Consider the following 15,536-nt stretch of genomic DNA (forward strand, 5'->3'; position numbering starts at 1 on the left):
CATAAGAAGTCGACTGACAATTTTGGTAACTTTTAGAATTTGTGTATGAGAATTTCGAATAGTCTTATTTCAATTCTGAAAATTATTGGTAATTTTAGTTTCTTAGAAGGTGGACAAAATTTATAATGATGTGATTGATTTTTTTTTTATGTATCCAAAGAATCTATCCAAAGAATGATTGTTCCCATTAGAATATAAATAAAATATCTGAAACAAACATTTCTTGAAACAGGTCTTATGAATAATACTTTATAAATTCAATAAAATTTGAATGATAGAATAATGTAAAAAAAACCTTTATTCATAAACTTTAAAAACAAACAAAATAGAATTGTTACATAAGCTATGGTATTTGGAATTCAATTACAACTGATATTGACTAGCAATTATTTATTTCGATAGCAAAAAAATTATGAGTATATAAATAGTTGTGAAACTTTGATCTTCTTCTATACGATTACCATTCCTTGAAGAAAGTCTTCATGGTTTACTTTTATAAATTGTTATTTGGATGGAGAGTTGTCTCATACCACATCTTCCTATATCTATTAACACAAAGTTTCTGTATTTTACCTAAGGTGTAAGCTGACTCTTGTTATCCTTTTACTCAACATATTTTTGAAGGGCCGGAATAATTCATTTATTTTTGCAATTTCAGGAACCAAACAATGACTCTTATCATATCTCCTTATATAAACAGCATTGATAAATTGCTTGTTTAAGTCTTTAATTTGCTTACATTACCCTGTATCTGTGTTCTAAAATGCAAAGGTGTAGTGTGACTTACATCTAGCAAATAATTCAAAACAAACTGATAACAGGGGCTATCTTGAAAGTGCAATGAGGTGTGAGTTTTCAGTCCCCATTGTTGGCCTCATTTTTGTTTTAGAGATAAACAAAAACAAAAACAAGTGCTGTTCCTCTGGGTATAGTAAGTTGAAAAAATGGAAAGAGTTTGTTCCATGAAATTATACACCATACCTATTTCCCAACTTACTTAAATAACATTATCAACTACCCATCAAACTGCTATACCAGAATAATGAAAAACATATATTTTGTGAAAGTATACACCAATCAATACCATAAATACATTGGAACCAATCAGTTTTATATCTAAACACAAATATTTGACCAGAAGCACTTCTTGTGATTTTGTTAGACAGTTGTTTCATTGGCAATTATACCACATCTACTTATTTTTAGAATGTACTTAACATGAAAAGATCATTTCATTTTCTGCTATAATGATATGATAGTTAGGCAATACAGCTATAATATTGTGGAATGTGGTTTCTAGTTTCTTTGTCCAAGAAGAGTATGCTTAGTCAGTCCAAGTCATCCTAAATCAATTCCAGGTCAGACATGATGTCAATGATAAATTAAAATGCCTTCTGGATAATTGTAGAAAAGAATAAAACAAATTCATATACCGGTATATATTTAAATTTATTGTCATTATCTCTGTTTAACCTTTTTAGGAGGTGGTTGTGGAATTTTTTGTCCACTCAGTCTAATTTGTTTCTTTTCCATATAGTCTTTCATATTCTGGTCTATTTTTTGTTTCGTCAACCCTTGGTACATACTTGGAAGATCTTCTGATGCTACAATAAATATTAAATTTTATTAATATACATGCAAGCACAATAAGGATGTAATAATTTGAAACTAAGTTATTTAATTGAAATAATATGTTTTAAAAATCTTACATCATCTGATATTAATGCAATTCTGTATATTGCAAAGATCACTAAAAGAGGAGCCAAAGATACCAGAGGGACGGGGGCCAAAGATACCAGAGGGACAAGGGCCAAAGATACCAGAGGGACAAGGGCCAAACATACCAGAGGGACAGGGGCCAACCAGGTGCTCCGCAGGGCGCAGCTTTATACGACCGCAGAGGTCGAACCCTGAACAGTTGGGGCAAGTATGGACAAAACATTCAAGCGTGATACAGCTCTGAATTTGGATTGTGATCAAATTTTTGACATTACATGTTTTTTTTTTACACAAAACAAATGTCAAGATTTTACAAATCAATTAAAGATTTCTTCTTCAAACTTTTTAAATCTAAAATTAAATAGTTGACACAGCATAGGTTTCTGACACAGAATGAATGTGGTCTAATGAACTTAAAAGTTTTTTTTTTGCCTTTGTGCAATTCACTATGCTGTTGAATATTAATCCTCTCAAAAAAATGTTTGAAGAAATTTTCTTTTTATTTATGAAATCTGAAATGAGAAAAATTAAACCCCCCCTTTTTTTCACATACCCGTTTCCCTTTTTCCAAAACTGATATCAATTCAAATTTCTAATAGAGTTTGCAACAAAAACTACTCTTTTAAAAAAAACATAAAATATTAAAATGTAAAATAAAGTGCTTGTTATCACTGAATGGTAAAGATTGGTTGGTAGTAAAAGTGAATATACATTGTTTATTGTATAAAACAATAAAAAAAAACTTCATCAGCAACATTTTATATTGGCAAATTTCCAATGAAGTTATTTACATAAAGTTATTGGCAAATAAAAATAGAAAATGACATCATAGTCATGTCTGGCAAATGTCCAACATACATTATCTAAAAACATTTTAGATAAGATAAGGAAAAAAAGCTTCATCAGCAACATTTTATATTGGCAAATTTCCAATGAAGTAATTTACATAAAGTTATTGGCAAATAAAAATAGAAAATGACATCATAGTCATGTCTGGCAAATTTCCAACATATATTATCAACTACTATTCTATACAAAGAAAGATAACTCCAATTGAAAATTAATTGCTATTGCACAATATTGTGCAATTAGATATTTCTTGCTATTGTACAATACTGTGCAATTGAAAATTTCTTGCTATTGCACAATACTTGATATGGAATCCTGATTTGGACCAACTTGAAAACTGGGCCCATAATCAAAAATCAAAGTACATATTTAGATAAAGCATATCAAATAAGCCCAAGAATTTAATTTTTGTTAAAATCAAACTTAGATTAATTTTGGACCCTTTGGACCTTAATGTAGACCAATTTGAAAACTGGACCAAAAATTAAGAATCTACATACACAGTTAGATTTGGCATATCAAAGAACCCATTTATTCAATTTTTGATGAAATCAAACAAAGTTTAATTTTGGACCCCCATTTGGACCAACTTGAAAACTAGGCCAATAATTAAAAATCTAAGTACATTTTTAGATAAAGCATATCAAATAAGCCCAAGAATTTAATTTTTGTTAAAATCAAACTTAGTTTAATTTTGGACCCTTTGGACCTTAATGTAGACCAATTTGAAAACGGGACCAAAAATTAAGAATCTACATACATAGTTAGATTTGGCATATCAAAGAACCCCAATTATTCAATTTTTGATGAAATCACACAAAGTTAAATTTTGGACCCTTTGGGCCCCTTATTCCTAAACTGTTAGGACCAAAACTCCTAAAATCAAATCCAACCTTCCTTTTATGGTCATAAACCTTGTGTTTAAATTTCATAGATTTCTATTCACTTATACTAAAGTTATGGTGCAAAATCCAAAAATAATGCTTATTTGGGCCCCTTTTTGGCCCCTAATTCATAAACTGTTGTGATCTCAACTCCAAAAATCAATCACAACCTTCCTTTTGTGGTAATAAACCTTGTGTTAAAATTTCATTGATTTCTATTTATTTATACTAAAGTTATTGTGCGAAAACCAAGAATAATGCTTATTTGGGCCCTTTTTTGGCCCTTAATTCCTAAACTGTTGGAACCAAAACACCCAAAATCCACCCCAACCTTCCTTTTGTGGTCATAAACCTTGTGTCAAAATTTCATAGATTTCTATTCACTTAAACTAAAGTTATAGTGCGAAAACCAAGAAAATGCTTATTTGGGCCCTTTTTGGCCCCCAATTCCTAAAATGTTGGGACCAAAACTCCCAAAATCAATCCCAACCTTCCTTCTGTGGTCATAAACCTTGTGTTAAAATTTCATTGATTTCTATTCACTTTTACTAAAGTTAGAGTGTGAAAACTAAAAGTATTCGGACGACGACGAAGATGACGACGACGCCAACGTGATAGCAATATACGACCAAAAAATTAAAAATTTTGCGGTCATATAAAAATACCACAGGGACAGGGGCCAAAGATACCAGAGGGACAAAGGCCAAAGATACCTGAGGGACAAGGGCCAAAGATACCAGAGGGACAGGGGCCAAAGATACCAGAGGGACAAGGGCCAAAGATACCAGAGGGACAGGGGCCAAAGATACCAGAGGGACAGTCAAACCCATAAAACTCATTAAACTGACACTAATAATTCGGTTGAATTTGATAGGGTTAGATCTCTTATCAATTATCCATTACAAGAGATATAGAGATGCCTTTCCTTTCATATTTGGATTTTTTTCTTGATGTTGTGGTGTATACTATGCTGGATTCAAGTGTGGTATCTTATTCAATGCTGCAAAACCAGGTTCAACCCACCATTTTTTTTTTATTAAAATATCCTGTACCAAGTCGGGAAAATTTCAGTTGTTATCTTATAGATTGTTTCTGTGTGTGTTGCATTGTTGTTTTGGTTTTTCATTGCACTTCAGTGTTTCTGTTGTTTTGTTGTTTTGCTCTTATAGTTGATGTGTTTACCCCAGTTTTAGTTTTTAACCCAGATTTGTGACTTTCAGTAGTCTTTATGCAATCAAACTCTAAAGGAGCAAAACACCTTATCGCTATTTGTCCGCCATTACTGGAAATCACACAGTTTCCCGTTAAATTTTGACGTCATAAAGCAAAATATCTGATGCCACAATGGAAAAGTGATTGTTGTGCGTCAAAAGTTCAAGCGGCCGGGTCAGCCGGGATTAGCGATAAGGTGTATCAGTTTCCAATAAATTAACATTTACTTCAAGTTATAACAAAGTAAAATATGTAAGTTAAAATAAGACAGCTGTTCATAAACTAAAGTATTATTTTTAATATATCATTTTACTTCCTTTTTCAAATACAAGCTGTTTTAATATTTATTTCTTATATTGGTTTTGCTTCATTTCTTTGGACATGCTCTCTCTGAACTTCCTTAATTAGTACTAAGTACAGGGAACTTATTTAAAACTTTATATCTGTTATAATAATGAAATGATGATTTATTTGGTGGACATTTATTTGAAGATGAAACATGTGTCTGGCATAAATATAAAATTTCAATCCTGGTATCTATGATGAGTTTATTTATGACTGTTAATTGCAGATTATATCTTTGCATATAGTTTTTAAATTTTTATAAATCAAGACCTCAACTTTGTTTGATTCAAGCCAGTTAAAAAAACTAAATATTAAACTGATTGACTATGACTTTAAATAAGAGCATAGACTTGATTTACCGATTGTCAGAATAAATCTGCTTCAGAAGGAGTTTTCCTGAATAGACTGTTACATTCTGAAATTATGAATGTGAGAAATGTTTATTTCAAATTTTAAATGATTCATCTTGTTAATTCATTCAAGATTGGATTCTATTCATGAAAATTTAAGATTTTAATAGGACAACTCAAAATTTAACAACAAAACACTATACCCTTCTTTAGCTTTCTTCTTCTGCTGATACTGAATAACCTACCTTGGAAAAACATCCAATCTTTGTTTAAATTCTCTAATGCTGTAACCCAGCGATCTGAAGATTCTGATTTTGCTTTCACTGCCTACAAGATAGAAAAAAAAGTTTCCAATATCAGCAAAAAAAACAAAAAAAAAAAAATTTAATGCAGAAAAGTTATCACATCTAAAAAAAATACTGTTCATTTTCATGAAAATTGATTTTCTAAGATTGCAGAAAATTTTTACATGTATCTTAGTGCATTATGAAAACTTGGTTTTGCCAAACAAACCGATACAAAACTTCTACTCTGTTGAAAATTTGAATTGGTGATAAGCCTTTACCAACAAAATACAGAAAAAATACATATAAGTAATCCATGATTAATCATTAATTATGAATCCACATCAAAATTATTTTACAGCAAGAGGTGCTAGAACAAATGTTTAAGCTATGGCTGATCTCATAAAAAATATGCTAAAAACCAATTCATTTAAGCAATAATTTTTCAAAAATATCCTCTTTCTTGTTGTAAATTAAAGTAATCATAAATGGTTTAAGAGCAGCTACAATAACTGCTTTAATTTCAGTTCAAATAATATCCCATAACAGTTGTCCTAAAGCGAAGTGCCAGGTCTGGTCTAACTCTGTTTTGCTAATTAATGTCAGTGTTTTTTCTATATAAGAAGTCTATATTATTTCAATACAAACCTTTACTGTATCATTCTGACAAACCAAATTGTATACTACGATTGTCTCCCCTTCTACTGGCTGTAACACATTCAAGTTTTGACATGAATCACAGCAGATATCCCAGGGTTCCTTGTTTACCAATATAACATCGCATAAATCACAGCTAATCACACCATCTGTGACATTCAATTTGTATACATGTACTCTAGTAGAACTAAAAGAAAATTCAGAATATATTATTACTTTTTTAAACTTTATAATAGCATATCTTTTTTATGATCATCAGTCCTATGGCATGCAAATTGGTATCCTTAATCAGTTGAATATATTACAAAAAGCTCTTGAAGCAACAAAGGTATATTAGTGTTAGGATACTTTAGTTTCTTTCTATCACACAAAGTTGTGTTTTTTATGTTTTATTCAATTATAATTTTCACAACTTAGTTGAACTAGCTGTTTTTTGTCATACATGTAAATATTTATGTAATCATGATTTCCAATGTTTTGTGAACCCAAGGCAACATTCTGCATTTATCTGCAAAAAGTCATATAAATGTCACGTGTGCCTCAAAAATTTGATTCCAAATAAATCTCATTCACCTTGAAAATCAAAAATCAAAAGGTCAATTAAAATCAGAAGCTTTCGATTTTGATTTTGTAAAACTGCATCACAATGTGGGGGGAGAGAGAAAGGTTTAAATAAATATTACCATAAGTTAAAGACATATGTACCAAATGGATATTATAATATGAATGTCAAACAAAAAAATTATCATAAATCATACATCAAACACTAATAGCAAACTCATTTTGAATGCTTTCTTTCTCTTAAGCAATTAGAAACAAATTGAAAAATAGAAAACATGGCCTGATTTATACTCAAATAATAAATAAAAACAATTATGACAGACAGCAACCAACCGCAGCTGTTGGCAACAGAGAAGTAACACATGTGTTGTACTGTTTCCAAGGCAAGATCTGTGACATCTGGCATTTGCTTTCTGCTTTATGACAACATTTTATCAACTTCATCAAAAACTACCTCAGCCAAAAACATTAACCTAAAGCGGGACAGACAAACAAACGGACGGACAGACCAGAAAAAATAATGCCCATAAATGGGGCATAAAAATGTCTCTTTTACCCATCACCCATGTGTCATTAAGATAAAAGGCCCTAAAGATTTAGAGATTCAATAAAATCACAATTTTTATACCTAGTAGATTTATACTCTGTAACAGAGAAAGCAACAGTCTTAAGAATTGCATTGTCAATTACTGGTGTCTAACTAGATAAGAATTGCATTGTCAAATACTGGTGTCTAACTAGATAAGAATTGCATTGTCAAATACTGGTGTCTAACTAGATAAGAATTACATTGTCAAATACTGGTGTCTAACTAGATAAGAATTACATTGTCAAATACTGGTGTCTAACTAGATAAGAATTACATTGTCAAATACTGGTGTCTAACTAGATAAGAATTACATTGTCAAATACTGCTGGTGTCTAACTAGATAAGAATTACATTGTCAAATACTGCTGGTGCCTAACTAGATAGGAATTACATTGTCAGATACTGGTGTCTAACTAGATAAGAATTACATTGTCAAATACTGCTGGTGTCTAACTAGATAAGAATTACATTGTCAAATACTGCTGGTGTCTAACTAGATAAGAATTACATTGTCAATTACTGGTGTCTAACTAGATAAGAATTACATTGTCAAATACTGGTGTCTAACTAGATAAGAATTACATTGTCAATTACTGGTGTCTAACTAGATAAGAATTACATTGTCAATTACTGGTGTCTAACTAGATAAGAATTACATTGTCAATTACTGGTGTCCAACTAGATAAGAATTACATTGTCAATTACTGGTGTCTAACTAGATAAAAATTACATTGTCAAATACTGCTGGTGTCTAACTAGATAAGAGTTACATTGTCAAATACTGGTGTCTAACTAGATAAGAATTACATTGTCAAATACTGCTGGTGTCTAACTAGATAAGAATTACATTATCGGATACTGGTGTCTAACTAGATAAGAATTACATTGTCAAATACTGCTGGTGTCAAACTAGATAAGAATTACATTGTCAATTACTGGTGTCTAACTAGATAAGAATTACATTGTCAAATACTGGTGTCTAACTAGATAAGAATTACATTTTCAATTACTGGTGTCTAACTAGATAAGATTTACATTGTCAATTACTGGTGTCTTACTAGATAAGAATTACATTGTCAAATACTGGTGTCTAACTAGATAAGAATTACATTGTCAAATACTGGTGTCTAACTAGATAAGAATTACATTGTCAAATACTGGTGTCTAACTAGATAAGAATTACATTGTCAAATACTGGTGGTGTCTAACTAGATAAGAATTACATTGTCAAATACTGGTGTCTAACTAGATAAGAATTACACTGTCAAATACTGGTGGTGTCTAACTAGATAAGAATTACATTGTCAAATACTGGTGTCTAACTAGATAAGAATTACATTGTCAAATACTGGTGGTGTCTAACTAGATAAGAATTACATTGTCTAATACTGGTGTCTAACTAGATAAGAATTACATTGTAAAATATTGCTGGTGTCTAACTAGATAAGAATTACATTGTCAATTACCGGTGTCTAACTAGATAAGAATTACATTGTCAAATACTGCTGGTGTCTTACTAGATAAGAATTACATTGTCAAATACTGGTGTCTAACTAGATAAGAATTCAACTGCTACTGTGGATTCATTATTTTATGTTCAATACTAATTTTCATAGGTTTTGTGGGCACAGGTGAACCACAAATTTAAATAATCAATGAAGTTCAAATTTTCTATAGGCTTTGAAGTTTCCATGCAGAGATTGGCAAAACCAAGAAATCAAATATCCACAAAAATTTAAGTTTTCCTCAATTTATGACAATTGATACCCATCACAATAAATGAATCCACAGTATCAGAACAACCTTAATATTATAATATAAAATTATTGTTAAGTAATTATACATTTCATAATGAGTAACGATTCGATATCCCTTGATATCAGCTTGAGTTATTTGATTTCAATATAATAATCATTTATGACCTAATGAATAGCCAACGGAAATGTCCCATAATAGATAACAGGTCACAACCATAAGATAATTTGAGTTTTCTTTCGATGCTCATAATATTGAAATAAGTTACAGTAATTTTTTAGGGGACTCAAATTTAGAAATAACAACATATGATATATCTATTGAAATCATTCTTCAGAAAATAAAAATGTATTAAACCTGTCAAATGATTAACCCATAAATAAAACATGTTATAGTTTTGAACATCTTATATATTAGCTTTTAGTCCTGAATTTATTTGTGTTCTAAAAACTTCAGAAGACAGCCAACACAGTCTTATATTGACATCCTATCATTAAAATCAAATTATGATCTTTATTCTCCCATATTTTGCTTAACGATGTAGTATTAAATACATGTATTGATGTTATTCACATATATTTTTCTATTGATTTTGAAATCATATCAAATAATTGATATTATAAATTGAAACAGCCAAATTATATTTATTGAATAAAATAATAACACTTTGAAAAGTTCCTGAAAATGGTGGTGATAAGCTACTTTTATCAAACTGCCTCCCTTCAAACATCTTCGCTAGCCAAGGGTTGCAATCCACTCCCGTTCTCTTCACCCTTGGTAGATTGAGCTAACATTTGTGATATCAATGTTGCGCCATCTATCGGAAGATTAAAGTCACGCCTATTCCTGATACATTATTCTTGACCAATGGTAGCACTTGAACTCTCCAATTCGGAGGTAAAAATACGGTAGCGTTTAGATTCTACACACTTGATTAAGCCGGAAACGAAAATATACGTCAACATTCATGCATTTGTGCATGAAACATACACAGGAACTTCTATTAGTTGATTAAAAACATTCAAGTTGTCACTAAATATAGTTGTATGTTTAGTGATATAAAGACTTGTTGCACAATAAACATGTGGCAATTGTTTACAAACACTTTCTACATCTACACGTGATCATGTTACAGGTGCTTTTTGATTGGATGCAGCAAGTTTCTACTGCAACCAATAAAAATCCTTACCTTGTGTCTCCGAAATTTTATCTCAATCCGCCAAGAGTGAAGAGAACGGGAGTGGATCGTAACCCTTGGCTAACGAAGATAACCTTCAAAAAGGCTTGATCTTTATCATAACTTACCCTTCAAAAAGGCTTGATCTTTATCATAACTTACCCTTCAAAAAGGCTTGATCTTTATCATAACTTACTTATAAAAACAAACACATATAAGATTTAATTTGTTGTTGTAAACACATTTCTTGACAGGATAGCTATCACTTTCTTCAGCCATAGGACTATCAATAAGGAAGCTTTCCTCTGCTGTTTTACACTCAACTTCACAAAGAGCTTCTCCATTTAAATTCCATATAATGACCTTACCATCCTGAAAGTATAAAAGAAAACAATATTATCATTTTGTCATAAATTAATGAAGAATCAAAAGCTGATGGAATGCATGGAAAGTGGACAAAGCAAAAACAATCAAATCTTACTGAATAAATCTAAAAAATTTTGAAATCTTCAACAGTTGAAGTCATAAAACTTTGCTCAGTGCTCGGAGCACAAACATTGTGCTTGAAACATGAAATCCAGCATTTTGATTGATTGATTTTGGAGTATGAGTACAAAAAACTGACTCGAAAGTTTTATGAATCCAACCCCTGATCTTTTCTAACCATGTGAACTCATTTATCTCTATGACCAGAAAGGTATCAGACATAACTTACAAATTTTGACTTTTCTACAGTACTGTATAAAGTCAGGATAAAAGGACAATATGTTGTTTGTCTTTGTTTGTAGGTCCACCTTCTCTGAGGAGTTTGAACATGGTGGTTGATGGGGTATGTTGTACAGTCCAATATTTTATGTAATTCATTTTTTAGTTACCTGTTCATTGTACCAACAAATAGTTTTTGTTTAATTACTGTTTCTTTCATGAAACTTTTTCCTTGACAAAAAAAACCCCAGGAGAATGTACCAAGGATACTTTCAAATTGAACAATAACTGACAAGACATAAAGGCAACTGGTTAACCTTTTACTGTACATACTGCAACTATTTTGTTTGAGAAGAAAAATAAATGAATATAAACCATTGAAAATATATCATCTAAGATCTTTTCTGAAAAAGAGTGCATCAATAAAACTGAGAATGGAAATGGGGAATGTGTCAAGAAGACAACAACCTGATCCAACAATTTATAAATTACTGTAACAGCAAAACACCTAAAATTTCCACAAATATAAGTAAGGATACAGTATTTGCCTAAATTTTTATTCAATCTCTGCAATTATCGTTTTTATTAAAAATAATTGGTTAATTATCTTCAATATATTGTTATCCTGAATTCTACACCAATACTAAACAACATCTGGTTGTAATAATAACAGGACTGAAATATTATCTCAAAATGAATCTTCTCTCCAAAAAATTAATTAAGATCATTTATAATTTGATAAGATAGGACTTCGTAAAATTATTTGTAATTCAATTCAAAACAAATAATATAATAAATATAAATAACACCCACATATATCATTAGACATAAATAACAAAAGAACACTGTCACATCTGGTCAAAAACACTGAAAACTGGATCACAATTTATCAAAAATGTATCATATTATCCATGAACAAAAATCTCAGCAATTATTAATTTTGTATTTTTATGTCATATTTTTTGAATACTTAATTCATCATGAGCAATTAAAATGTGTTATATTATATCTTAGTCTTTATCTAAAGTTTTTTTTTTAAATGATAATCACATCAGTACAATTCCAAATTTATGTTGTTGAAATAAAGAACACCAATAATAAATGATTCAATATCATGCTAAGCAGGGATGGACTAAGTCATTTTTAAAAGGGGGATGGGGTCTAAATATATGTCCCTATTCGAATCAGGGGGGGTTCCAACTATATGTCCCAATTCAAATGCATTGATCGACCAAAAAAAAAGGGGGGGGGTTTCCAACCCCTGGATCTGCCAATGCAAATGAATTGATTTTAAAAAAGAAAGGGGTGTTCCAACCACGGAACCCTCCCTTTTGGATCTGCCACTGATTTTTATTGAACACTTCTTTTTTTCCTTTCTTTATCTTCAAAGTGTTTCTTTATTTTAACTTTTGCCTATAGAATCTACCTGACCTTCAATGTCCTTCATGACAATGCTTCCCAACATGAAAGGAGTATCTTTTGACTTCATTTCTATAATTCAACTGATGTTAAGTAATAACACAATTGGATTTAAATTTGATAGAACAATTAAGGTTGATATTCACACAAAATTAGACGTCTATTTATCAATCGAGGTAAAACTACTTCACCTATGTTATCTAACATTAGATTCCAAGTAAATCAGATATATTGTTTAATTTCATTAACAGAAGTAGATTCAGGGGGCAAAAGGGAGTTGGGCTACCCTTTTGAGGGAAAAATTTTGTTTATTTATTTATTTAGGGAATGACTTGAGCAGGCCCTATCTTATAGCAGTCAGGACCAACCCCCTTATGAAATTTTTGTATCCGCAAATGATTTAGAACATGGAATAAAAGTAAATACAAGGAAAGCCAGAGGCTCTTTCAAGCCTGCTTTGTAGCTTTGTATATGTCAAATCTTGTTAAGGACTACAGGAGCAACAAAAAAGTAATTTCCATTTGTATTTCTTTTTGTATTATAATTTTTCTTTAATAAAGTTAACGAATCAGAAAAGATTTAGTTGAAAAGATATTGTATAACATTGTTACCCTTCATCCACACTACAAAGCGAAAGAGTAACCCAGAGGTGGATTTGGAAGGGGGCCCCCCCTTATCTGGGAAAAAATTGGTTGATTATATAGGGAATCACTGAAGCATGACCGGAGCGGGCCCCCTTTTAGGCAGTCAGTGGGCCCCACTTATGAAAATTTCTGAATCCGCCACTGTAACCAGTGTTGCTATCTCAAACATGCAATGGAAATGTTACCTTAAGTAATCAAGCTTTGTTGAACTTTGTCGTAATACATGATAAAAGTGTGAAAATTTCAGTGTTGAAAATGTATTCTGTTTTCATAAACCAGTCAACTGTAGGGTTAATCTATAGATACTTCCATTTTCATGGTCAGACCAACTTCAGTGTAAATCTATTGACCATTCCAACATTATAATTCCTTGCAACTTATGTTATAAAGGGGCATAACATAAGAACAGTAAAAGTACAAATTTTTACATGAAATAAACATTGTGTATAATTAAGTTTCATAAGATTTTGATGAGGCAAACTTCAGTAAGGGAACAAAAACAAAACATTCAACTTTTTTTTTTAATTATAAAGGGGACATAACTCTAGAACAGTAAAATTGACACTCCCAAATTCAAACTAGATCTGTGTTTTCTGGTAATAAGCAATATGTATAAGTTTCATAACATTTCGTAGAGGCAGACTAAAGTTAGAGAACAGAAACCAATTTTGGGAAGTATGGACAGACATACTTTACTACATTGGTTGGGGGTGTGGGGGGAGGGTTGGGATCTCGCAGGCATGTTTGGCCCCGCCTTGTTTTTGCGCCTGTCCCGGATCGGGGGCCTCTGGCCTTTGTTGGTCTTGTGTTGTTTTGGTTTCTTGTGTACAATTTGGAAATTAGTATGGCGTTCATTATCACTGGACTAGTATATATTTGTTTAGGGGCCAGCTGAGGGACACCTCCGGGTGCGGGAATTTCTCGCTACATTGAAGACCTGTTGGTGACCCTCTGCTGTTGGTTTTTATTTGGTCGGGTTGTTGTCTCTTTGACACATTCCCCATTTCCATTCTCAATTTTATACAGATGGAAAAGGGTCAAACTTTATGCCCCTCTGGCACTGCTACGGCATAAAAAAGTTCCCTTAGCTAATAAATGATGTGTTCGATCCTTATACATGCACCAGTTTAAACCAAAAATAAAAACAAACATTTTTAAAGAAGACTGAAAACAGAGAAAAACAACAGTTATTTTAATTCCTTGAACCATAGTTATATGGAAACATCTTTTTGCACTTATTTCAGTTGAGTTTATTGACTAGTGAGTAATTTAGACCTTGACCTCAGACCAAGTTATATCCAATTCTATAGGGATTTTCATCTTTTGTATATGACCCTTTATCATAGTAAGGTCACAGAGTGAAATATAGTATAATGATCTATCATCTACAAAACAGAATTATTGACTGATCTACTGTAAATATACAGCTTTATTCCAATGAGACATGGAAAATAAATGTATAACACCCCCCTCCCCACACACACACACACACTTCATAGAATAGGGATAAAAACATTGAATTAGAAAGATTAAAACCTATATGGAACTTTTGTCTCAACAATGTTTAAAAAACATAAGGACATTTCCATGAATTGGCCAGATGAAGGGGCAGCTCAATTTAATATTAATGCAACAATTTGATGATATTTGGTTGTGGCAAACTCAAGTTATTTAAGAAAATGTGGACAGACATCACTATATCATCATACATGTGTTGTCAAGAAATATGTAATAAAGATGACATGTACAATTTCAATTCCATTATATAATTACATATCTTTACAAATTTTGATTATTTCTGACTCAATATTGGTTAACTTTAAAGAAAATATGTCAAGGTGGCGATCTATCCTTGACAGGTAAAACTAGTGGTATGTGAATTCAACTTAACTGGGATATCATTGCTTATATCATTATGAGATTACAGTATAAATCTTAGGGACAGATTCAGACAGGGGGCGTGGCAGGTATGCACCCTGCCCGTAAAATTTGCAAAGCATGGGATGTCCTCAGCTAGATATCTTCATTGTACCCATGCTAGAAAATATTTCAATAATGTTACCTCAAAAAATATTCACCATGATCTGCTCAGTAAAACTTTTAGTTTGCTTCCCCTCCCTCCCCAGCCTAAAAATCCTGGATCCGCCCCTGGTTCTCAATCTTTAAGGAAATCAAATGTACAATTTATACAATGCATTTAAATCTGTAAATATGGAGTTGTTTGGATAATACCAGCTAACTACACAGAAACTCAGATGCAATAACCAATTTTCATCTGAAAGTCAACAGATGAGACAGGGGCCAATCTAGCCATTTTTAAAATGGTTGTTACTACCATATGTCCCCATTCAAAAGCATTTATCGTCCCAAAAAAAGCAGGGGTCCC

General features: G+C 31.6%; 1 protein-coding gene across 1 annotated transcript in view; it reads right to left on the reverse strand.

Moving 5' to 3' along the window:
* Positions 1–1,424: 1,424 nt before the first annotated feature.
* The window catches only part of LOC139481261 (tRNA (guanine-N(7)-)-methyltransferase non-catalytic subunit wdr4-like), a 65,040-nt gene continuing 50,928 nt past the window's right edge, over positions 1,425–15,536 (reverse strand). Inside the window, exons 7-10 of the mRNA XM_071264441.1 lie at positions 10,579–10,754; positions 6,292–6,487; positions 5,605–5,686; positions 1,425–1,604 (exon numbers count right to left, since the gene is read on the reverse strand). Coding sequence (XP_071120542.1) covers positions 1,459–1,604; positions 5,605–5,686; positions 6,292–6,487; positions 10,579–10,754 — 600 coding nt within the window. The 3' untranslated portion in view covers positions 1,425–1,458. The remainder of the gene's footprint in view (positions 1,605–5,604; positions 5,687–6,291; positions 6,488–10,578; positions 10,755–15,536) is intronic.

Source organism: Mytilus edulis, chromosome 7 (genome assembly GCF_963676685.1).
Source record: "Mytilus edulis chromosome 7, xbMytEdul2.2, whole genome shotgun sequence".
Classification (NCBI taxonomy): domain Eukaryota; kingdom Metazoa; phylum Mollusca; class Bivalvia; order Mytilida; family Mytilidae; genus Mytilus; species Mytilus edulis.